Raw genomic sequence first — 26,193 nt, 5'->3', positions numbered from 1 at the left:
GTTTTAGGCTTTCCAAAAATCTGTTTAAAAGTTTGAGTACTGATGTTGAAAAGGTGTAGCTCACTTTGTTAAAAGAAAAAAAAATATTTTCTTTTTAATATGCAGAAATCCAAAGAGAAGTGGCACTGTGTGTGAGGGACTCTCACTAGGTTACTTCCTCTTAGGAATTGTGTGTAGATCTTGGATGAAGCATCTTGCAAGGGATGAATTACTTGAAATAATTCAGAATGACAATTATATAATGGGGTGGGTGGGGAATATTAGGAGCAGTTTGGAGTAAGATACTCATTTGAAAATGTTGATAGCATAACAACTCTGAGGAATCTACCATTGGTAATTAGAATGTAGATGCAGCGTATTGTCTTAAACTGTTAAGCCATCAGACTTCTGAAATTAAATAACTTCGGATTTGGTTATTATTTTTATTTAGCTAGTACTTAATTAACTTAATATTATTATTTAGCTAGTACTTAATAGTTCCCGTGAAGTGTTGGGGCACTTCTTAGGTGCTGTTTTGCAGGAGGTATTGTCTTGAAAATAAGGTATGAGTCTTGGATTCTGATGCCTTTGTGATTGCAAATTTCTTTGCCTTTTAAATTGGTGTAACTTCAAAAACTATAGAGCTGTAAGCTTACAGATAGCAAAGGGACCAATCAGATAAATGCTAGCATTTTGAATATAATAGAAGTGTGCATTTAGGCTTGTTGTTTAATCCTGAAGGCCACCAGTAAAGATTGAGTAAGGCTTACAAGAACTGCGAGGGAAGCTCTTGAAACATTGATTTGCTGCTACTGTAAATTGTAGATATATTATGAATGATGCCTTTTAAAAATAGTATTGCAGCATAATGTATATTTCAATAAATAGTTTCTTCAGTTTATAGAACAATTTTGTCAGCTTTCACCATGCTGGTTCATTCTTAACTTTCAAAGCCAGTCTAGATTGCCTCACATATCGCCATCAATAGTCTTGATTTAAATAGCAATTAAAACGTACTCAACATAACTTAAAGGTGTCTAGGCTGTGGAAATCAGAAAGGCTGCCATTTAGTGACTTGAACTTAGGATAAGATCCCTGACTAAAGACAAACAGTATCATACTGGATGTTCAACACCAGGAGTATGTGAACAGGAAAAATATTTTTTTCAGGGAGGAAAAAGACATTGACTGTACAAAAGAAACCACGTTTTAGGAAAAAGGTATCATTTTACTTGATTACTTTTAGTTAAAATGCAGTCAGAAGGATGTAAATTAGTTGCTGTAAAGGAATTAATTTTTGAGCAGAGGACCTGAATGCTGAATTTCCAGTCTGTCTGATAGGTAAAGAGATGGGAGAGAAGACTTGAAAAAGTAGAGGTTTTAATAGAAAATTTTTGACCCCTGATGGGTAGCATTGCTACTGCTCAGAAATAAGAGAATAATCCTGGGCTTTGTTTAGCTGTCACTGAAGGATTTATGTATACCTCATTTAAATAGCTCCTAAAAAGAATGTAGTGTTTAAGTAATACTGTAATTTCATGTACACAGTGAAATCCCAATAAAGATTTAGTGCCTTACGTTTTTATTAGTAAATATTTGCTTAGGTTGTGCAATGATTTCACATATTCTTAGGGTTTTTTCTATTATTCTTAAGCTAGAGGATGCCACAAATTTCACGTTTACATATTGTAAGGTTCTGTAGCTGCTTTGTGTAGTTTTATGTGGTGTTTGTCTTGTTTCCGAATTACCTTAGGTAACCTTTATGTGTTTGGACAGCAATGCACATATTGTTTATTATTGCTCAGACAGGTACCAGAGCCTCGTTTTCTTGGGGTTTTATTGCTTCCTAGAGGATTCCCCAGTGAACTCTAAACTTAAAAATATAGATACCACTGCCTTTTCTTATTGATACATAGAGTAAGATAATGAGGATGGCCTTCCTTCTCTTCTTGCTGCTAAAGTTCTTCCTGATAATCCCAAAGCTAGTAATTTTAACCATATTTTTGATGGATAGAAGGAAGGAGAACCATTTCCTTCCGACTACACTCTATTTTCTGCCTTGCTTAGAATTAACGCTAGTAATGCCACGCAGGCAGTTGCTTGAGAGATGAAGGGCCTGCTTCTAGTTGGTGTGAGGTTGATCGCTCCTGCATGTCCTGTGGATGACCCTTGTGATGTAGCTGTGCCCATCAGACCCAACAGAGGTTGCTTTTGCCCCCTGTATTAGCGTAGCAGTCACCTATCTCTTCCCACGTTTGCATGTCTGTGATGTGTATTCTCTCCATTGGTGTTCAGTGTGTTTTCCAAAATTAGACTAAGAGCTTTGGGCTTGGCTACTTTAAATGCTGCAGTCACTGTATTAGCCTTTATCTCTGTTATCTTGTGTACAATTTTGTCTGTGTTTAACAGTCCATTATAAAAGGGTTCAAGTTTGTAAGTAAAATACACATAATTATTCAGGTTTATCAGTTAATAGTATTTGGAATCGCAGCTTAACAGAACTAAACATGTTATTGTATAATGTTTTTGACACTTCCAGTTGAATTCCAAACAAATTACAACGGAATTGGACTAATTTGGTTTATTTATTAAAAAAAAGACCTTTGTGACAGAACTGTTCTGAGAATTCTAGAATAAAAATAATTTTGAAGCCAAAATTTCTACTATAACCTCAGTGAGTGTAAAGTGTTTTGGGTGTTGTGTTGTGGGGTTTTTTTTGATGGTAATACTGTTGGTTAATATTTGTTAATTATTCCCCCATTGTCATATCCAAGGGACACAATTAGAAAAGTTGTTTTCCTGAGTTAACATGCCTTAATAAACAGTATTATGTGCTTACTTAATGATGTCTTATCAAATGGCCTCAATGTCTTTAAAGCTGGCTTCAGTCGTGCTGGGGGATCTGGAGGAGCGACCAGGGAAATTCCAGGATTGCTTGACAGGGGCACCGTGTGGGATAGGAACTGCATAGGCAATGTCCTGGAAGAGGCCATGAACTGCTTTGCCGAGATGCAGAGGCAGACAGAGGAGAAATTTCGCATGTGGATAGAAAAGCTAACCCGTCTTGACACGGATGAAGAAAGCAAGCAACAACTGGAGCCCAGGGAACCTAAAATTCAACTAGTTGGCCAAAGAATCCCCCCTACCACACAGTCAGGGGCTTTCATACAGATGTCTGATAGCCAAGTACTTCCACAGCAGTCGTTTAATTCTTACGTGGGCTATCAAAATGTCGATGCTACGCTAGAGTTTCCAGCGACTTTTAATAACAATTTTCCACCTATCTTTCCAGAGAATGGGAATATTGCAGAACCTGATCTGAATCAATCATAAAGAAATCCGATCTTTGCAATCTTGATGTTACTTTGGATTATGCTAAAAACCAGGTTTGCTTTTCTCTTTGTATGTTTGTTTTGTTTTCCTCTTTTGGGTTTTATTACCATGGCATATATATTTTTTTTAATTTATAGAGAATATATATGTAGTTTAAAAACCCCCACAGTATACCCACATGCATGTGCCAGCATACACATAGAAACACCTTTAAAGGTTCAGGGGGGAGGCACCCTAAGCTTTCATCACCAGACTTGGGAAAATATAACTTAGAATCCTTGTTTAGCTACCCCAGAATCGGTACAGCTACGTTTGTTACAATAGGATTATTCAGAGTATTCATCCAAATGCTCTTTTTGCATGTTAAAACATTTATATAAGGAAGTAAGTTTTATATTTAAACATGTAAAGTACCCTAGAGAACCAGGCTAAATACAGAGCTGTAACATTTCCTTAACTGTTAACTCCCAAGTTTTGCAGCTTGAACATGTTGTACATTAGTCTTTTCTTCTTCCTTTTCAGGCAGAAGTAATAAGCTTACCCTAAAGATTTAGCTATATGTAACAAATGTGCACAGCTGATTTTGTCTTCCATTTAGTAGTTCTTATCTGTCCTGAGTTTTTATTAATGTCACTGCTGTGTTGCACATGGCATATTTATGGAAGCAGCTGTCTTACACTGTGTGCTCAAATACGCCCATGTATACATATATATGTGTTGGGTTTGGGTGGAAGTAATCTCCTCTAATTTTAGGTGTCTAGTTTGCTGTTGTGTGGGCCTCCTCTGAGTCAAATGGAAAGAGATAAGCACCTACAGAGGATACCTCCTGGGCAATGTCTGTCTTTTCCATTTGTTGTCTAAACCTCCGTTATAAACAGTTTAGAATAGCCAGTTTTTGGCTGAAGTTAGGTGAGATGAAGCACACCCAACTGTGTGTGCGTGCATGACCTGCGCACACAAAGCACTGCTGCTTCCTTTTCTGTATATACGATCCAACTGCATCCTTCGTGCTGGAATAAAAATAGTTGTGTCAGTCCTAAGATAAGCAGCCGTCAGCGGATGGATGGAGCCTTGGCACAGGAATTTAAAGGAAGGCTTGACAGTCAGATTAGTAAACACTGGAGTGGTCTGAGGGTGTGGGTTGCTGGTCTGGGTCAGACAGCAAGAGCTTCTTCTGAACCGTGTTTGAATACCACTGAAACCGTTATTGTGGTGGGGAATGCCAGTACATTAGTTTCATTTAAATAATACAATAACTTGCTATTGTGTGGTTTTTTTATACTGATAGTTATCCTGAATAGGCAGGCTTGAAACTGTGATGTTTAAAGTAGGATTAATTTAAACTATATATTAGAAATCTCTATTTAATTCTTAGTATTATCACTACACACAGGGATTTTTTGGTCACCTTTCCATTAAGGCCTTTCTTCATGTGAAGTAACTTCTCTGTAGCTACCAAAAATGTATACTTATAATCAGTTAGAACTTGCTAAAAGTTTCTAATGTAAATGAAATCAGAATTCTAATAATGGAAATTAGAAATCTGTATAGACAGTTTAAGTAAAGAGAACACTATAGGTCTCCTTTAGCGCTATTATTTTGCTTTTTAAGCCACAGTCACTTTTTTCCTGATTATTTTAATGTAATTCCTTTTCTTCCTGTTGGACGTAACCACTGTATCTTCTATAGGTCTGATTTTTTTTTTTTCTCCCTGAAGTCAGTGGGAGTTTTTCCATCAATTTACACGGTGGTTTGGATCAAACCTGTAACAGGAATTCAAGAAATGCTTTTTGTTATCAGTATAATACTAACACTGGTGTGTTAACATTATTCTTGGCCCAGACTTACTTTTTTAAGTACGTGATGCCTTCATTTAAAAAATTAGGTTAGAGAGCTGTGTTATTTTCAGAGTAACTGTTTGAAAGACTATGCAGGAGATAATTTTTAAGTACTGGAATTAATTCTTTACAGATCACCTTCATGCATAATTTTTATACAAAGATTTTGATACGAACTTTTAGGAAAACTCCCTCATCTGAACTTGTGTGCATTTCAGGTAAAAATGCAATTAGTTACTTAGTGTTTGATTGCAGTTTAATGAACTTTTAAATCTAAGATCCTTCAGGGAAGATTATTTGCTGATGTACTAAAAATTGGATTCTTCTGGTGTTCATAGATTTGAGATATATATATACACACGCGCACAAAGTCACATCCCTTTATGACAATGATAGAGCAGCATATTTTAAAGCATGACAGCTTTACAAGTCTTCCCATGCATGCATAAGCAGCATTTTGCAGCACTGGTTTCTTTTAATGTGTTAAGAGTCACTTAACTCAGTATGTCTGTAAGCATGCCCTTAACCTTTTTTTTTAATAGTATATATGGAGCAATTAGGTATTTTGAAACAAATTGTGCAAGGAGATCAGTTGAACTTATTTATCTCTCAGACTTAAACACATTTATTTATGAACCTCATGAATGGATACTAACTTTAAGAATGTAGCCAGTGAAATTTCTGCCAATCTTCAATATCTTGGTTAGGTAATCTTTAAAAAAAGGTTTTAAAATATTGAAGTCATTCAGTGTATTAATGGATAAAAATTTGGATTTGGTTACTACAGGCAAAGTTTAAAAACTGTGAAAGAGTTTTTAAGCAGCTGTGAAAGAGCAAGCAGCGGGTTACAGCAGTTGAGAGGGGGAATAGTTCATGTTAGATATAATTTTAACTTACTTTCCCCACAAAAGCTACCTAGTGTTAAGAACCTGTGCAACACCAGTGGTTGTAAATGGTGAATTTTATTTTGTTTGGTTGCTTTTTCCACTTGCCTCAACTGGAGCCAGATCTTCAGTTGTCACGAATCAGCTGCTTTGAAATGAATAGCATGTGTTGATTTACACAGTTGAATACCTGGGTCCACTAGCTTGTTTTCCATGTGAAGTAGTATCTTTCTCCTCCTAGGAACTGAGAGGGGAATCCCACCTGTTCAGGTGTAGTATAACCTACCTGATGAAGGATTTTGCCGGCTGTGCAATTAAACACTAGCATCTCTCTTCTTGCTTTGTATCGTGATTTTTTAAAGATGCAGAGCACTAAAGAAATCAACCTTCAGGTACTGATACTGGTGGTGTGTCTGTATGTGGAACGGGTGTGCAACAGCCTTTAGCATCTCTTTGAGAAAACTGATTCCCAGTATTATAATCTTCAGATTTATTTTATATTTTTTACTGCTGGAAATATTTTTGCTACATTATGTGGCTGCATTTAAGTTTGTTGTGATTTCCATTATAAGCTCTTATTTTCAAAGGGCTTTGATTAGAAACTTTTCAGGGAGTTAAAATTTCTTCAGCTGAAATTTTAACATAAATTTTAATCTCACTTATTAAAGCAGTCTGGCCTTATGTAAGACTACTTTAAAATTATCAGAAGGAAACCCTTGTACTTTCCAACCCAGAGATACATTTTTGAATGTACATTTATGCTCACATCTCAACAAATTACTTCAAAAGCACCAAAATTAACAAGTAGAGGAGAGATCAATAGGAGTTTTGCACAGACGTGAAGGATCACAGATGATAATTTAAAGTTTCTCTAATTGCCCTAGGTCTTATACTTCAGTATGAAGTAAGTAAATATTCTACTTTCTTTAAAGAATTTTACTTATGCTTTGAAAGAGTAAATGTATCAAGTCCAATCAGCTGGTGTAGACTGGTGTTATTCCAGGGAAGATGGTGCCAGTTGAAACCCAACTGGCCTGTTCAAATTTTCCTATATTGCCATTTTTAATATTGAATTACATGTTTTCAGTGTGGCCACTGTTTCTGCATGAGAGTAATTGAACACCGGTATGACTGCAGAATCGGGATTTAGCAGCAGGTGAAACGCAGCTACTTTGTAAGCATTTTCTGTGCAAGTGCAAAAGAAATAAGTATTTATACAAAGGCTGAATTTAAATGTCGCTAACATGTCAAACTGACAGTTCAGTAAGTGAAAAATTAAAGGATCTGCTCCTCGAATTGGTCCCTATTTAGCAGTCCTTGGAAGTCCAGGGGCTTCAGTGTGCGGTGTTTTTGCAAACCTGGCTGCAGGTTCTTCCCCAGGCATTTGTGCTGCTTCCCTCCCTCAAGTGGGCTTTGGCGAGGAAGGTCTTTAGGAAATCCTACCCTTTGCACATTTTATCCAAGGGTTTGGGGGTTTGCTTCACGTGCTTCTGATACATCTGAATTTTCAGGTTTTACTTAGAAAAAAAAAATAAGGTAACTTACAGCATAAATAAAATTCAAGTAAAGGCAGTGAAATTTGATTCAGTGTTTCTATTGGAAAAAAAAAAAAACAGCCAACAACCTGAGCAGGGATTTAAAAAAAAAATTATAAACCTTTCAGATATACTGCTCTTCAGTGTTATTTTTAACAGTATTAGAACAAAATAATTCAGGCAGAAATATACATACCTATTTTTTCAAGTTCACAGTGTCTTTTAGTGTTTTTGCAGGTTTGCTAGGTTATTTTATCTGAGCTGCTAGGGTTAAGGCTGGAGGACCAATCTTAACTTCGGTGAAACAGGATTACATTTGGTGGTTGTTTTACAAATTGAAAGGTATTTATTGTCACTGATTTCTCTTGTTAATGTATTTTTGTCTCTTCCTGTGTCCACATACTGTAAATCTTTTTTTTAAAGTAATATTTCAAGGGCATTAAGAAATTAAGTCTAGCCTCGTTAAAACCAGTAGAAAATGTCTGCTAACCTCAATGGGGCTACCATTTCACCTGATTAGAAATTGAAATTATTCTGCAGTTTTTGGTCAGAGAATCCTTCAGCTGACCTTAAGGAGAGTCTTTGCCTGATGAATGTGTGTAAATCGGGCAAGCTGAGTAGACATTTTTAAAATAATCAGGGTCTGCGCTGTGACCGCTGGCAGTTAGGTTTGGAAGCATTAGAATAAATGCGCTCTGTAATTTGTACTGTAGAAGCTAAAATATTCAGGCTGACTGAGAGATGGACAGTACCTTGCAAAACATGAAGCTAGAAATCAGTCTCTCACAAATTTTATTAGTCTTGTAGTGTTAGATCAGCAAAATGAAGGCACATGGAAAATAGGCTGATTAAATTAGAAGCGATTTTAAGCGCTCTGTTAAATCTCGCAGGCTGATTGAGCAGGGGTCTGATCTGGGTCTGGACCATCAAAAGTTCTGCATCAATGCTGTATCACTCTGCCCATGGGAAGATGCAGTTTGTACTTGCAAAAATGTGTTTTATGGTGGGTGTGTTTGCCTGCCTTTTCCTAATGTAAGTTGTATTTATGTCAAGATCTTTTCTTCTTCTAACTGTCATAGCTATGTAAGAGTTGAGTGTGATGGTTTCCAAAGCCCTCCTGATACGCTTTTGCAAGTAAAACTGGCGGAGAGATCTGGCTAATTTATCTGCTTCCATAATCAGTGAATCATTAGGTGGCATCAGGTAAGATAAATCCTACCTGAGATAAAAAGTGCACGCTGCTTCCTGATGTTTTCAGTACACGGCCACGTTCCATGTGCCTTTGCTTAACGCACAATGAAAAAGACTTTATTATGTCCTTATATATAATTTGGTAAAACAAATCCAAGATATTTTCCATCTAGTCATCAAAAAGCCTGAAAGAATGAATGTTGATCAGCAAGACTTGAATTTGAGATCTTTTTGATGTGATGTATTAAAAATCATTCAGTCTGAGAACAGATGCTAATTTGATGTTTTGATTTTATTATTATATTATTATGGTAAAAAAACCAAACACAAAAGCTTTACTCTGTGAAATGAAGGAAAATGTGAGGAAAGTGAATTCATTGATAACGTTTTGTTCACTTTATGGGTTTTGAGAGAATGTTGTTACACTACTATTGGTTTTTTTATTGTATTTACAATGTATTCTTTGCCTAACCCTGTAAATTTTGAAATGTAACTACTGTAACCTGGAATACATACATAAATAAATAAAAATAGTAATGAAGTATTTCATGTTGCTGAACAACATAAAAGAAACAGATCTCCTTTCCCCCATCCTTCTTTGGGAAGTTCAGCTAGTTTACGCCATTTGAACTGCACATCCTTTATGAAACCGCATCTCTGGATCATGTTTTAAATAATACCAGGTTTGTATGGTGTATCTTAAAAAGACTGTCGCTTCAGCCTGTCGTCTTGTATGTGAAGCCTTTCTGTTTGGACCAAAGTTACTGACATGTCTACGTAAAACTATTTTGGAAAGTCACTTAAGATGAACATTCTAGTTCTTGGCACAGAAAATACCATTATTTTGATGACTGTAATGACGTGCTACTCTTAAAATTTATATGGGTATCAAAATCTATTGTGTTTTCCTTGAAGTTCTCTCTTAAATTTAAGTTTCAAGTGTAAATGAGGGCATTCTTTGATCTTTTATTATTTTTAAAAGTCTCGGCATTCTTTTTTATTATATAAAAAGATTCGATTTAGAGTACTGGGAATGAGAGAAAGCAGTGCCTGCATTCACAGTAGAGGTGTCAAGGTGAGGCTGGAAGAAGCTGTGTCTCCTTGGGCTTGCAATTTACCTGGGAGTGTGTGTTGCCTTTTTAGCTTTTGCATGTTTCCCCAAAGTATTCCTAAACATTTAACAATTAAATATAGCTCAGTGATTTGAGGGGAGTGTGTTGGGGTTTTGTTTTGGCCTTTTTTGGTTGTTTTGGTTTTTTTTTTTTTTTTTTTTTTTTTTTTTTTTAGCAAAGCAGAGCTCCTCTGCTTGTTAGCCTTGAGCCATCTGCAAATCTCTGCTTACCTCAGTTTCCCCCATAGGCAAAAGGAGGTTAATGACCACCTGAGAGCACTTTGAGATCCACTAATGGAAAGCTTTTTGTAAGAGTAAAGCACTGTAATTATTATTGCTATTATTATTGTACCTGTTCTCTGTGTTTTAAAGCTTAGGGTGATAGTCACACCTAAATAAGGCTTCACATCTTCTCACTGCAAAGACACTGACAACTCCAGAGGGCAATTCAGACCACCAAAATTAGGCTTTTAATTTTGAAATTATTTCAATCAGGATAGTTCTCTGGAGATTACAGTCTTTTTCCACTACTTGGAGAGAAAATATAGCGAAGTTTAAATCCTATCCTTGAGGCTGGAATTCATCTTAATAAATTCAGCAGTGTCAGTTAGGTGCCTTGGCTAAAGTGGTTGTTGAAGCCCTTTGTTTCATGGGGAAGGAGGGGAGATAATGATGCTCCAGGCTGAGATTACATGACCCTGAAGTTCCCCTCTCTGGATACAGTGGGAGGGAGTTTAGATGATGAGCTTGGCACTACATGCCTAGATTTAAGAAAGCTAAAGAGAAATAATTACTTTAAAGGACTAAATTCCCATTCAGGTTCTGCTAGCTAATATTTTTTTATTTCCTATGATAAGTACTGCTGTGCATTTATACATGACTGTTGCAGTGTAAAGGTATGGTACTTCTTACAGGATTATTTCTTTTAACCTACAGCTGAAATTTTACGGTTGATTCCCCCTTTTTTCTTATCCTGTCATTATAATGAATTAAGGGATAATAGGAGCGTGGATCTTACAGCACAGTTTAGACCGCTGAATGTTGAGATGTGGCTCTGTAAAAAGCATGGGAGCGACATTATTGAATTTTCTACTACGCTGCAAGCTTAGAATGAAAGTTGATATGTGTAGACATGGATTTTTGTGCATGTGGTTTCTGATTTCTGAGCAGAATTAGTTTTGATGAGCTGTGTTAATTAAGGGAGAACTGGACACTTGGAAGTGCTGTCCCCATGATGACCTCTGCCTCTGATTTTTTTTTTTAAAGGCAGTCTTTCCCTCCCCCTGTTAACATTAAATGTCAACAGCTGTATTTTGCTGCTGGTACTTATTAACTTTCAACCATGTCTTTTTCAAGTGTTTATTGCTTTAGAAATGAATTAAAACTTATCACCAGGGAAATTTAAGTCTCCCAGCTACCTTGGCTTCTCAAAAGACGCAATTTTTCTTAAATAGATTGTTTAAATTACTGACCAGGGAACCTCCTAATTGTCCTACATTAAACTTTGATTCTGGTATGGTTTCTTTTGATGTCTGTTTTTCTATCTGTTGAAATCCTGTTACAGTCAGTGATTAGGAGTGGTTCTATTGTAACTTACCTTTTCTTTACAACTATGGTTGTAGTTAATCCTTTTACTTTTTCAACCTGAAAACATTTTTTCATTTATTTCCTAGCTGAAGCCAGTTGTCCTTATTTCTTGGTACCACACATTCACTTTGCATCACATCATTGGATGACCATGTAGTTGGCTAGGGAAGTATTATTTCCAAATTTAACCCCTCCAGCCCCATCCTTCTAGCATAGAAAAGGAAACAGGCTTTGGGGAATGGGGGATTTTTAGAGGACTTTTTTAATATGCCATTGCTGCAACTTTCATCTACTTATAGTTGTCTACAGTTTATTTATTGGTCTATTTATGGTTTGATTTTTTATTTAACACACACAGGCATTTATTGCTTATTTCTTGTGTACAAGCTGGGCATCCTAAAATTTGCTACAGTGTTGTGGCTGTTGTTTTGGCCTCGTTGGTCATTTACTGATGATAGGTATGGGTGACCCTGGTGTCAGGGGCCTTTCATTTCCAAATCTGATCCTGAAAGGCAAGGCTGAGAAAAGGGAAAAATAGACCTCTGCCGTGATTGCTTTGTAAATAGGCAGGTTTTGGATGGTTTTTTTCCAGATTGTTAAATTGGTGACTATTGCACTGAGAAATATAATTACAGTATGTAAACTATATTGAAAATATTTTTGTCTGTTTGATGTATACTAAATTTAAGCTAAGTTATAAGGTGTGCTGTTTGGAAGTGTGGAAGATACAAGAGTGGAGCTACAGATAACAAGTTTATGCTTGTATTTCCTACTGATGAAGACTTTGACACAAGTTATTTCTATGGGTAGGTGATGAGAATATCACTCTGCATGTATATACATTTATTATACATTTTGCATGATTATACATGTAGGAGTGGTACAATTTTGACTTGAGACTATTGGTGCCTTTTGTCCAAATATAATTTTACTTGTGTAGACACGTCTATCTAAAATCAAAAATTGCTTCTGCTTTTGGAGATCTTAGTGAGAAGCAAGAGAAACAAAGAGCTGAAGGAACAGCACATAGCTCCTGAAATTTTAGATAACCCTGAAAAAATGGTCAAATAGTCAATATTGTACTTGACCCTCGTATCTTCTGCACTCGACTGTTTATTTTTATAGATCACATTATATATGTTCACGCTGAGCTCTGATAAGACTGAAAGAAAACATGCCTCTCATGATTCAGTCCAGTTGTAACTTCTGCATGTAATTTAATCATCGGCTTTCACAAATAATTAACTGAACATCAGCCAGCTTAATTTTGAACTTGGTTTTCCATTATTTTGTAATCGCCTTTTACAAAGACAAAGATTGCCTTTCAGTTAATTATCAGGACTTCTTTTCCAGTCACAATCATCGTTTCATGTTGCGAACAGTTTGGTCTTTAATACATTGGCATTTAACTACCCATTTATTTTTGTCGGGTCTGTTTTAAGTTTGTAATATAACATTGTTTTATGAAATTGTTGTTTTGGAGGAAGGTCTGATCGGAAATATTTTGTGAATTTCTTCATACCTTGTTGCAAAACTGCTCTTTAGTACGACTTAAGCAATATGGTCACTCTTTTAAAGTGTGTTGCTAATCACAGAATAGGCGTTTCTTAAAATAGTGGGTTGAGTTATGTTTAAGGGACCAAGTAACAAAAAAAAATCCCCAAATCACCCTGAAAACCTCAGTAAAAACAGCTTTTCAGAGAACTAAATTTGAGACTTTTAGTTCATCATGTTCTTTGTCTTTAACACTCTTGAAAGAAACCTGTCTTTCCTAAAAAGGCTTTTCATTTTATTCTTTGCGACTTTTAAAGTTTTCTTTAGTTATTTTGTAACTCTGAAGGTCCTATCTTCCTAAACACATTATTAGTTTATGATTATTTTATATTGTCCCATACAAATTACACCCTCTATGTATCATACCCCTAACAGAATACTCCTGAGGCCGCTCACCTGCCAGAACTTTCTTGGAGTTAAAGAATAAAGCTGCTGAGCGTTGGCCCCACCTGTTTTTCTATTTCATGTTTCTTTTTGTGAGTGAAGTCTTCGCCCAAAGAAAGTTTTGATTTTCCTCATTTGGGAAGTGGGAACTCCAGCCACTTTCATCCGCTCTGAGTTGATAAGCTGTGGCTGAGAGGAGGCACTTGAGTTAAAATGCGCATCCTTTCAGAACTGCAATATTTACCTGTTCTCTCTGCTTCTATGTTGAATCTTTGTCTTGAATTTGGCTTTTTTCTGAGCCTCTTCTGTTTCTAGTATGCTTTCCAATCATTCCTCACAAAGAAAATAGTCTGTCCTAACAAAATAGACCAAAAATAGCTTTTCCTTATTCCTCAAGAACAGATAACAGAATCTTGCAAGCAGTTTTCTTTCCTTCTTCCCCACCCCCCTCTGCTCTGGTTGCCAAAAATGCATATGGTAATTGAATTAGAAGTATGCTTATCACTGGACATTATAGTTTTGTTTCTTGTTGGTCGTAAAAAAAGAAGAAAAAAAAAAAAAAAAAAAACAAAACGCCAAAACCATTGCCATTTTGAAAATCTCCCCTGCCCTTGACGGGTAAATGTTACAAAAGGAAAGTTGCCTAATGTTAAATTTGTCATTGGATCAGTTATATCAAAAAGTTAGTTTTAATCAATCAACCTAAAGTAATGTAAGCTGTCACTTTTGTAAAATTCTCTAGATAAATATCTTGTCTTGCCAAATTTTGTCCTGTAACTTTTTTATTTTAAAATGAAGGTTTTATCCTTTTAAGATTGTAAATGTAATGTTGTCAGATATGGAGATGTTTATGTGTTAATGTAAAAGATAATACACGAATAACTGATACTTTGATAAACGTGTTTTTCTTAAATTTGTGTTTTCTTACATTTGTGTATGCAAAGGTCTCTGTAATCTCAGACTTTGTTCATTAACTGAAGTTTAATCACATAATTTATAGTTCTTAAAGAGCTTCATGTAGGAGATTGCATTAACCCTTAAACAAATTAGTTGTACTTTTAAAAGTCTCTTTCACAGTATGTTGACTTTTAATCGACGTTGCTTTTCTCTCCTGCAGATGGACCTCCAGTTGTAGCTCATTATGATATATCAGACACAAATTCAGACCCAGAAGTGGTAAATGTGGACAGTCTGTTGGCGGCTGCAGTAGTTAAAGAGCAAAATAGTTCTTTAGGAAATCAAGACTCGAGATCTACCTGGAGAACCAGAGGGCTGCTAGGTGAACTGAGCGCGGACACAGGTTTGTTTAAATTTTCTTCCTCTGACATTTGTTCCAGTGTCTCAGTTGGAGTCTCTCCCCTTCTTGCTTTCAGTATTTTTGTAGTTTATAGAGCTTTAAAAGCTCCCTGTGTAGATTTTGCAATAAAACCAAGGTCTGACATTCCAAAAGATGACTGATAAAAACTGACAAAGATTCCTGCAGTGTATTTCTGATGCTAATTTTCTTAATTATTTTTCTCCTTTCTTTCCCTTTAATTGTTACTCAGAACTTGGGTCAGGGGTTTTCATGGTGGTGGTGTTAAAAATAAAATGAGCTAAGCTTGTTACTGAATGGTTGATTATGATGACCTGTGCCACCAGCTAGTAAACTGATAGTAATCACATTTCAACAATTGTATGTGTATGTCATTTTTCATTTGTCTTTTTATTTGTTGAAAATAAGAGTATTAGTTATTCCCATACTCCATCTACACTTCTAACATAATTTAGGAAATTGGACAGACCAGCATCATATAAAGATGAAGGGTGAAAAGGTGCTGGTAAGTGGGCTTACCATCAAGGTACAACAAAGAGATTTTCTTCGAGAAAGCAGGAGCAGGAATACTGTGGAAGAATTCAGAGAAGTTCATGTTGATCGTAAAAATTGTTCAGCTTCACTAAGGGCTTGCAACTCTTCATTTCAACAGACGATGTGAAATGCTACTGTGTTTTGGATGCAGAGAGCTAACGGAATATTTTCTATTTTCTTCATCCCACAGCCTTGTATGCCAGCATATTGCCTTCCTTTCCACTCATTTTTTTTAATACCCATGTTAAGAATTTTAGCTGCACAAAACACGGTGCCTTGCCTGCAATGGTGGAACACAGCAGTTTTTTGTTCCGTGCTGTTTCCCAAAGGGCACCTACATTGGAATTATCCAGATCACTCTGAGCTACTTTTCAGTGTCTATAAGGCTTAAAGTAACACAAGTAGTTGGCTGATTTTGAAACAGGTGTTCCATTATTACAGAGTGGACAAGTCCATTATTTGAATATGAGAATCTCCGTTGCATTATTTGCACTGTGCTCTCTGGCTGGATGATGTTCCAGCCTTTTTGCAGCTAGCCAGTGTTTTCCAAGCTCACTGGTATTGTTTGCAGGATAGCAGCTGGCTCACAGCTATTTGACCCCTAGCAAGCCCACTCCTTTATTAAGTGATTTATTAAATGATTAGAACAGCTGAAATTATCTTTTATTATATAGCACTAATGGATTGACACTTCAAAGGACACAAAAAGTAGTAATTCTTACCAAGCTTTCTTCCACTTTGCGTTTATGGAAATGCTGCAGTGCAGGCAGAAGTTTGTCGTCCTCCACCTATATCCAAGGGGATGTGCAAGGAAGAGATTGCCAGGTAAAAGAAAACTAGAAAACTTCAGGAAACTTCTTCATCTCTGACCCTATGGGAACGTGTCCATATGCCTCTGCTCCTGGTGCTGCAGCCACGTCAGTGCTAGAAAGATGAATCTCTTTCTCTTCATACATACACCTTGCCCCAGAGCCCTGTAGCCTCAGTACACTTCTGACTGCGCAGTACTGGCTTCTCCTTACCATGTCTAGGATCGCACACTTGGAAAGCTGAATTTTCACATCTTGCATTGTGTTCACAAATGTAATCTTCAGCCGGTATCTAGTTTAACAGACATTAAATGATGTGTTCCCGTGGGAAAACAGCACCATAAGCTTTATCTAAGTGAAAAATCTTATTAGAACACATTATCACATCTTTGTGCATGGGCAAATATTTTGGGCTGTTTTGCAAACCCTGATGTAGGGCAAACAAAACATTTCCTTTGGGCGTCATCCTAGTGTTTGTGCAAAGAAATTAGCAGCACAGGCATATTACTAGGCATGAAATTTGTATGGCCAGAGGCTGTAAATCTATCTGTATGCTATAATCCTGATTTACTCAGCTACTCTTGCAATATTTACTCTGCTGATCATGATTTCTTTACTGCTAATTATCTTTTTTTTTTGGTCTAAATGTAAAGCTGTGGTAATACAGGGTAGCTCTTTTGGGGCTCCCATTTATACCTCTAGGGGTTCGTTTTGGGGCTATTTAAGACCTGCGCTGCTTTACCCCACTGCCAGATGTTACTCTGTGTAGCAAAGGGTGCAGAATGTTGGTGTGTCGTGAATACATTAATACAACATGCCAAGGCAGGTTGATATCCATACCAATTTGTGTGAATCAATAACCGAGGATTGTGTTACTCTTCCCCTGCCTGTGCTGTAGCAGCAGCGATGTTCAGGAGTGGGGTGATGCAGATCATGCGGGTGGTGATCATGTAAAGCTCCCAGTTTGCATCACCAGCACATGAACCGAAGCCCCTAGGCACTTCCATTTCATGTTTCACTGTGTGCCCAGCCACTTCTATTAAGAAATATGCATGACCCATTTTGGGACTTTCTGGCAGTCAGTGATATTTGCCAAGAAATGTTCAACTGAACTGTAACATTAGGAAAAGTCTGCCTGGGTTATTAATTCGTTTTAAGTTCAGTTGACAAATCTTTTTTGTCTTGTGAGGTGGAAACTTCTCCTTCGGGTACATGTCAGCACACAGATCTCCTTCCTTTGCTGACTCTGATCACATGTTGCACCAAGGGTCTTCACTTTCCAAAAGCTGAATGTACAGTATGGTTTCTTGTCCCTCCATTTGCTTGCATCTTTTCCAAGTGCTTTAAGCAGTTATGAGAAGGCTTCCCTGGCGCTTGTTGAAGTTTATTCTCTCCTCTTTGTGTCCTCTTGATCCATCTGGGGGTATAATCAGTTCTGCATGTTCGCACACCTTTGAAAGTCTGTGGATTGTTACTGCATCCTCCTCCTCTCATCTTTGAAGAGGTGTCCAGTCAAACTGGATATGCATAATATATTCTTCTAATCTCAATTTTCCTGCTCAACAAGTGGTTCTTCCCCTGTGTAACAGAGCTGAGTGAGTGGCTTCCAAGAAGTAGGTAGTGTCATCTGCTTCAGGGCTACCCATGTCCCCCATGTTATTGCTAAAGAGAGACGCTAGAGTTTTGTGATTTTTTTTTTTTAAGGAAAAAGTTACCTCCTTTTATTGAAATCTTATTTAATTTTTTAAAAAAATTCTTTTCTGTAAAGCAAATAATAATTTTGGCTGGTTTGTGTTTTCCATGCAAGTATCATTTAGTATGTCACAACACAGCTTCACTAATTGTGGGGGGAGAACCTTCTTACCTGTACTTGACAGAAAAGACAAAACCTGCCACACTGGGTGTTTAGAGAGGGCTTGTTTGACAGACTGAGGAACTGGGTAGCATTGAGGAACTGTAATAAAAAACAACTCTGCTGTAGATGGAATGTATGAAAAACAGGGATTTTTTTTTTACCCCCAAGTATTTGTAACAACGTTAGAGCAGATGTGTGAAGCAGCATGACCGGAAATGGATGGGGTTGTTGGGTTTTTTCATTGACCAGCTTCACCTATTTAGAAAAAAAAATAAAAAGGAAAATGAATTTATTTTCCTTGGTGTGTGTGATGTTTCTGTCCAGCCTATAGGCTTTGTTTGCCACAGTCTCGTTGAGTTTGATTTATTGACAATAGATTGTCTTGTTTCTTTATTTCAAAGAGGTTTGGGCACAGTCTAACTTGTAGCATTGCTGTAAGACAACAGCTGGAAAGTCTAATTACATCGTGTTCTTGACAGAATAGTTGGGCTTTGTTCACATTTGTGTAGGAGCACCATCCCTAGAGCTGTTAACACTGGATAAATTCAGTGGTCATCCAGTATTAGGTGTTGAACTGAAAGTTGGATAACTTAATAAGATTTTTCCAATCTCAGCGTTTCATTCGGGTTTTTTTTTAAATTTTTTTGTTAACTTGGGAAATTCCTTTTCCAGCTGATTTCTGAGTTGTGTGAGCTGTTAAACATTGGCTGTGTTTGCATTTTCCCCATCTGTAGGTCATTTGGATCCAGGCTTCCTTGCAAGTGACAAAACCTCTTCTGGTAATGCCCAGATCAACGAAGAAATTAATATCACCTCTTCTGATAGTGAAGTAGAGATTGTTGGAGTTCAGGAACATGCCAGGTATGAATTCCTTTTTCTTGCTCTAATATTTCATTGATTTTATAAGAAAATCTCTATTACTAAAATCAATAAGAAAAAAACTGCTGACTTCCACTGCTGTAGTGATCCATCCATGACTGATGCCCAAAAGTCAGCAAATGTTGCACTTGTTTTCTCTGTTCTGTTGATCATGATGCTGTCCAAATCTATTTTTCTTTAGAATGTTACCAACTTGATAAGTATCCAGCTTAAGCTTGTGTTTTGATATCAACCATAAACAGGCTAAACATGCATTTTATTAAAACACCCAATATTGAGAGACTAAATTCATATACATCAAGAATTTGGATTTTAAAGGCATAGTGTGAATATGCATATATATAAACAAAAATATCTATGTGCGTTCTTGTTTCCTTTCAAAATGTTCACTTAAAGCATTTAATCAGTAGTTGCAAAAATACTATCAAATCTTCAATGACTAATTTCATAAGATAGCCCCTTTAAAAATTGGATCCTGATGAATCTTGGTTTTATTTCAAGATACAAGAGTTCATATCTCCAAAGGAGATGAGGGTAAGGAAGCCAGAGGCTCTGATAGAAAGCTGTCCAGCTGTGCTTCAGCTCTTATACTTGATAGGTGGTTTTTGATGTTACTCTTCCTTCTTAGTCTGTGATCTTCCCTTGGCTTGAGGTCTTAAGAAGCAGTTGAACCAGACTGGCATTTTCATATGGTACGGAGTGTTTATTTGGTGGAATGAAAGCAAGTTAAAGCAGTATATAGACAAGCTCTTTTTAAAAGTAGTCTGCTGCCTGGTGGCTGCTTGGGGGTGGAAAAGGGGTGTGAGGGACAAGGAACAGAGGTGTTCCTCATCCTTTCACCGCATCTTTCGTGAGGAAAGGAAGAAGGAAGGTGTGCAGGACCCAGTTTCCCAGGCAGGAATTTGTACAGGTAGCATGGGCACAGTCCAGCGCTGTTGGATGTGAAAAAAGGAAATTTTAAGGTGCAGAAGGAAGAGAGATTTAGTCTTCACTTTCAGAATATTTAAAGTCCTTGCATGGCTAACTCTTTTGGAATATACTGATTCCTTAGGAAGAAGCTCTCCTGGCTGTTTATCCAGCAGACCCAGGGCTTGGAGGATCTTTGTTCTAATGCTAAGCAGTGTGGACTTGCCCTCCAGTATTAGTTGGTGTAAATCTGTGTAGTGTGATGTACACACAACCCTTCTGCTTGAGGTCCCCTACTCAGGAGCTTTCCATGCTGCTTGCCGTGATAATATTTACCATCTACAAGAATGAAAAAGTTAAGTAAATGCAGAGTTGCTCTTTAAAATCAGTTTTAGTAGATATGGACTGAAATAATTTCAGCCAAGGAGGACTTACAGCACACTTCTGTGCTTTCCTTTGTCCACGTAACCATCTCCCATCGACTAGTTTTTACTGGCTCCATTGACTACGCACACATTGCAGTTGCTGTAATTCTATTTAGAATTTTATTTCTCTTGCAGGTCTAGGCTTGCAGTTACGAAGTATTGATGGGCTTCTGACAGGGTTGTCATTTGGAAAAGGTTTAGGTTTCCAATGAGTACTTCTTGCATGCTTAGTCAATATGGTGTTTGGATTCAGTTCTTTATGCTCACACTATTTTTTTTTTTATTGTGCTCCACATTCCATGTTTTTACTGGATTGGTGTGAGTCATGACAGCCTAGAGTCTGTCCATCGTTTGTAGTTTTTCACCTTGCTAGTGAATTGGTGGTGTTTGTCATCATTGGAATATTGACTTGGATCTACTTAGGACACAAAGTCATGGTTTTCCTTTTGTTTAATTTTTCTCCAATAGATTTTATTTCTTTTATCATGTATGTGTATAAGCACTCTTCCTATGTTTTGTTCCTAGGTTTTTTTTTATTCCCTTCCTTTTTAGTTGTATTTACTTGGATACCCTTAGCTACAGATTGGAAAGCACGTTCCCTAGGCTAATGTTTAATTGGAACGTTTTGCTATTGGCTGCTTCTGTGACTTGTTTGAGAATAAACACTTTTATTTTTGTGAGGTATCATTTCTGTGAGAATTTATAGCTTGCTTTTTGTCATCTTCAGGGGGAAAAGTTAGTACTAGCTTTGCCTAAGCATCGAGGACTGTTCTGTATCAGAACGATGGACCGTAGGCCCTGAGCCTGAACATCATATTTAGTTTGCTTTGGCTACAAGCTTTTCTTGTCAGTTATGCTTAAAAATATATCTTTTTAAAAGAAATCTTCTAGAAAAATAAATCCCTGCCTTTGTTAGCGTTCCAGTCTTATTACCAATTCTTTGTAGAGACCTACTTTAAGTATGAATTTTTAAGACTGAAGAAGTAATAGAAATGTCATTCAGAACATCACATCCAAAACTAAATAACGTATCTGGGAAGGAAACGAGACATTTATATTCAGAGAAGTTAGTTTGGAGAATTAGGGTTTTCATTCTATTTCATGAAACTCTTAATCAGAGCAGAGAGAGATGAGCATAGTTCTGGAGAAAATCAACGGCACTACCTTAAATTAAAACCAATAAAATGTAAATGTCAGTGATATTTGAGTGCAGAAAACCTGGGTTCCTGAAATACAGTGCACATGACTTCACAAAGAAATGGGAGAAGGTTACCCCAGCAGCCAAGTATCTCCTGCTTATGTATGCAGCCACAAGCAGCTACAGCCACCACCAGTGCTTACAAGAGCAAGCCAATTTTTGGAGCAGTGTGTATGAAGTTTTACTAGCACTTGTTTAAGACTTACAGCTGGAAACAGTGATCACATTAAAGACTCCAGTAAATTCTTGTCATCACTTCATTAGTCTATCTTTCTAATTAGAAAATTAGTCTGTCTCTTTCGTTTTTTTTCTAATTATTCAGTTGTCACATCTCTATTATGAATATAATAGGTAAAAATAGTGTGCAAATAGATGCATTCTATTTGTCTTGCCTCACTTCAGCAAGGCACTTGATTGTGTGCTTATCTTTAAATATATGATTTAGTCTCATTGACTATAATCACTGAAAGCTTAAATGTTTTGCTCAAGTGGGGCTGTACTGTTACCAGTGAGCATTTCCCGGCATGTTTGTAGTGAAGACCACCAAAGAAATATCAAATGTAAGGCGGTAATAATGTAATCACAATGTCTTTTTTTAAGTACTGTAATGAAAGTATCATTATGTCCTTACTTGAACGTGGTTTCAATCTCAGGTAGAAAGATAGCTTTTCTTTGTCTCATCAAGCCTCACTTTAAATTTTTCTCAAAGTCCAGTAAGTAGAACTGCTTTTAGGAAATTACGCTTCTGAGTAATGTGTGGTACTACATGACTGGGGCAGACCTCTTCAGGATCCTTGGGACCCATGCACGTATTTTGTAAGGAATATCACTTTACACCCACTGGCAGAATTCAGTTCTTAAGAATAACTTAACCACCACCACCCCTCCCAAGTTTTAAGTTTAGTCTTAGCTTTGTTTACATATTTAAATGGACTTAGATGTCATCTTAAGATGTCATGGACTCTACAAATGGAAAATCCACAAGGATATTTTGGAGAGGGTCATGTTAACAAGATGTGAAGTGATAAAACACTGCAGCTGACAATCTTGTGTGTGAATTCAATAGTAGCTTTAATCCTTTATGGGTTTTGCCTTGGTACAGGTGTGTGCATCCCAGGGGAGGTGTGATTCAGAGTGTGTCTTCCTGGAGGCGTGGCTCAGGCTCACAGTACATAAACACTCAGCAAACACAATCATGGACAGCTGTGACTCCCCAGCAGAATTGGTCTTCACCCCCAGAAGTAGTAGACCTCACTTCGGATGAAGATACCAGACGCAAATATCTACTGTAATGCAGTGTCACTGTGTTTCTGTCCCCACCCCTTCTCCCCTTTGTGGCACAGAAATTCATTGTTAAAGCTTCAGCAGCCCTGTTCCTGGCATTGTAAAATTCAAACTCTTGAAGTTTTTAATTTCCATAAGAATGTAGTATAATTTCAGGGTCATTTAAAATGGTATTGCCTTCTCGAAGGGGGATTCTTCCCAGAATTCAAACCCAATAGCACCAAATTTAAAACACATCTACAGTTACTAACCTGTGTGTGGTCATCTGAAGAAATAACTGTGTGCAAACTTACATCCTCCCATGCTTTCCCACCTCCAGTTTCAGAACATTTTTAATTTATCGGTATATTGAGTCTGTTAGTAGAAGTTAGTGTTTGCTGTGTGAGCATCAGTGATTTTGAGAAATGCTGTGTCCTCACGGATTTCAGTGAACTGAGGGTATTGAACACTTCCGAAAACTGGGCCAAGAGTATTTATAGCTAGGCTGATTTGGTTATGTTACCAGCAGGAGGGACTTTCTTTAATACAAACGGCCCGTAACATATGCACTGAACAGCTTTAAATTAAAAGAATATTTTCAATGTAACTTATAGTTTACACTGTTCTCAGTGCTGAGTCTTCTGTCTACTTGACTACTGCTGTGTTTCACTGATCGTTTCCCACAGCTTGTTACAGTTTAACATAAGAATAGTAGTGACTTAGTAGCAGCTGATTATTGCAAAAGCACAGGAAAAAGAAAAGTAATAAAAAGGCCCAACATCCCTCCCCTTCTTAAATAGAGCCGAATTTCTTTACCTTTATCAGAATCTTGCCTGGAGTAGGAGAGTAACTGAATATTTTGTTTGTAGTCCTCATTTCTACTGTTGCTTATTTGCTTTGTTGACCATCTTAAAAAAAAAAAAACCAAACAAAAAACCCCAACATCAACAACAACAAAAAAACCCCACACCCACCCACCCCCGATTTCCGAAGTCCCAGTCTGGCAAAGTACTTTAGTAGCTGCCTGGTGTTTGGCTTGGATGGTTCTCTGAAACTTGTGGGGCCATTCGAGCACTTAAAGCTCTGTCCTCAAAGATGTTGCAGGATCAGGGCTTAAGGTTTTGATTTTTTTCCTTTCTGAAACTGGATCTGCACAGTTTTCCTGACTTTAGGACATATCCTTTGTCCTGGTCTTGGAACTGGTTTTAGGGTGTGATCCAGGAAACACTCTACAAGGTTATTCACCAAAATCTGTGGAGCTACTTACTTTGGCAAGCTGTGGTTTGTGTAGTGTATATGGAAATTCCTGCCCCTCATCTGTCATTTTGAGCCTTTCCCAAGGCAAAAACCAAAGATTAGACTTTTAACAAGATGATATTCACTTTAAAGGTCTATTGTGCAATTAAAATGTTCCTTTGTATTGCAGATGTTTCTAGTGGGGAATTTTGTACAACAGTATTGTCAGATTTTTTTGCCATGTAGGGCCGAGCAGGCAGTAGTCAGGACATGAGGAGATTTGTTTTCTTTTTGTGTTGGCTGGTTTCTAAATTTATTTGGCTTCCAATAATTTATCTGTGGGGACAAAAAAAAAAAATACCTATCTTGTCATATAACTTAAAAGGAGAAAAAAAAAACACCACCAACACAGCAGCCCGGCAGTGGTGGTATAGTTAGTAACAAACAGCTTTTTTTTTAATAAGCAGAATGGTTATAACTGCACTTTAGACAACAACTAGGTAAAGGATTGATACTCCAGTTTCAGGCTTTCTAAAACATTGAACTTCACTGTGTTGCGTGGCCAGAAAAATGTATGTGGTGCTTTTAGTGACTGATTTCTTTCTCTGGGGGTGGGAGGGAGGGAGTGGCGTGTGGATGGAGCCCATTCCCACTGCAGTAGGGAAAAGCCCTGTACTGTCAGCAGTGGCTGTCTATCTTCTTGTATTTGAGTCATGCGGCTCGGCTGTCGTTTCAGCGGGCTAGCGCACATGCTGTGTAAAGGTAACTTCGGAACAGTGACTTTGTGTGGCTGCTTTTTCCTGTCACAAAGTCTTGAAAAGATCAGTTTTGAAGAAAGCTGCAGGGACCCATTTGTAGTCCTTCCATGAAAAATGCAAACTCACTCTCTTGTTTTTCAGTTTGTATATGATGTGACTTCCATGTATATATAAAAATGACTGCATCCTAACCAAACTTCCTCCAATTGTGCACTGTTTAAACAATTCATGTATTGTAGTCTGATGCAGGGTTTTTTTAAAACACTACATGTTTTCTCTTTATTCCTAACAAATTTGAAAGGGTAGCAATCTGAAAACCACAATCACTGGATAGTTAGGATGTAGTTATGTTTTGGGTTTGTATTTTATTTGTTGTTGGTTTTTTGTAAGAGAGCAAAAGCTGCCTGGATGGTTTTGCTTTTCTCAGCAGGAAAGAGGAGTATGGCTAAGAACCAATGCTTGGGGCCTGATCCAGAACCCATTGGAGTTGGTGCGGGGCTTTCCATTGACCTCAATGTGCATTGGCTCAAGCCCTTCGTGGTTTAGCAGTTACTGAATTGCTGGAACTTGGGATCTTCTGTAGTGAAGACAAATAATTTCTTAGAATATAAATGTTTAAAATGTGCGACTTTAGGTAAAAAAATTTATTCTTCTCGACACTCACTATTTAGTTCTCATTTTCCATCTAGTATTTAATGGTCTTTGGAGAAAAAATAATAATAAAACAGAGTGTTATATATATAAAGTTATATATTTTTGGTGCAAGATGAGACCTTCTGTTTTTTTGAAACAAGTCTGTAGCATAAAGGTTAAACTATTTTAAGACAAAATAAAATAAAGTGTGTTATTTAAGCAATATAAACTTGTTGGGGATTTCTTTTCCACTTTCATTAATTGTGCTGCTGTTCGTCACATCTCCAGAATAAAACCTTAAGCTCTGGTAATGGGATACAGCTGCCTGAATTCAGCAGTTTTCCCTGGTGTAACATGTTTCTTTTTGAACATCCAGAATGTAAATGTGACTTCCTGACTGCAGAAGCTTGGTTTTATCTCCTGGACCAGGGCAGGACCACCTCTGCTGCCTGCAGTGCTGGTGGGGGATGCGCAGGTAGCAGTAACGAGCAGCCACTGCCCATCATGATCTGCAGAATCCCTTCTAGGGATGCAGTTTCTGCGCAGCCTCCATCTCCCCAACACGACGCTGTCCTTGATGTGTCTGAGAACCTTCATACCAATATTTCTCTGACTGACATCCTCACAGCTGTCTTCTGCTGGTCAGTGAGACCAATGTTACACTCTGATTTTCTCACGCAGCTGGAGAAATGTTGACAAGCTCAGATTTGCTGCTGTTTGGTCTGTGTATCAGACCACCTGTGAAGCTCTGGGCAGGTCCTCGCAGAGCATGAGAGGTGGTACCAGGCTGAACAGCATTTAAAGAGCCACTAAAGTCTGCTGGGGAATTGGCAGCTGCAAGGCAAGAGAGGGATGGTGAGTGTAAGTACGCACTGTGCTAAACTTAGGGTCCCACTGCCAGTCTTCTCCATAGCCGATATGAAAACAGGAATAATCATAAAATCCATTACACTTCCAGCCAAATAAAATAAGGGAGTTTGCTTTAG

At 37.5% G+C, this 26,193-nt stretch overlaps 1 protein-coding gene across 2 annotated transcripts in view; it reads left to right on the top strand.

Annotated features, from left to right (window-relative positions):
- ARK2N (arkadia (RNF111) N-terminal like PKA signaling regulator 2N) overlaps positions 1-24,965 on the top strand; it is a 45,409-nt gene extending 20,444 nt beyond the window's left edge. For both annotated transcript variants that reach the window (XM_080371633.1, XM_080371634.1), the window contains exons 3-5: positions 14,514-14,696; positions 18,644-18,770; positions 22,420-24,965. In XM_080371633.1, coding sequence (XP_080227759.1) covers positions 14,514-14,696; positions 18,644-18,770; positions 22,420-22,609 — 500 coding nt within the window. In that variant the 3' untranslated portion in view covers positions 22,610-24,965. The remainder of the gene's footprint in view (positions 1-14,513; positions 14,697-18,643; positions 18,771-22,419) is intronic.
- The last annotated feature ends 1,228 nt before the right edge of the window (positions 24,966-26,193 follow it).

The sequence above is a fragment of the Falco punctatus genome (genome assembly GCF_963210335.1).
Source record: "Falco punctatus genome assembly, chromosome: Z".
Lineage (NCBI taxonomy): Eukaryota > Metazoa > Chordata > Aves > Falconiformes > Falconidae > Falco > Falco punctatus.
The sequence above is the reverse complement of the archived record's forward strand: the minus strand, read 5'-3'. Positions and strand labels throughout refer to the sequence as shown.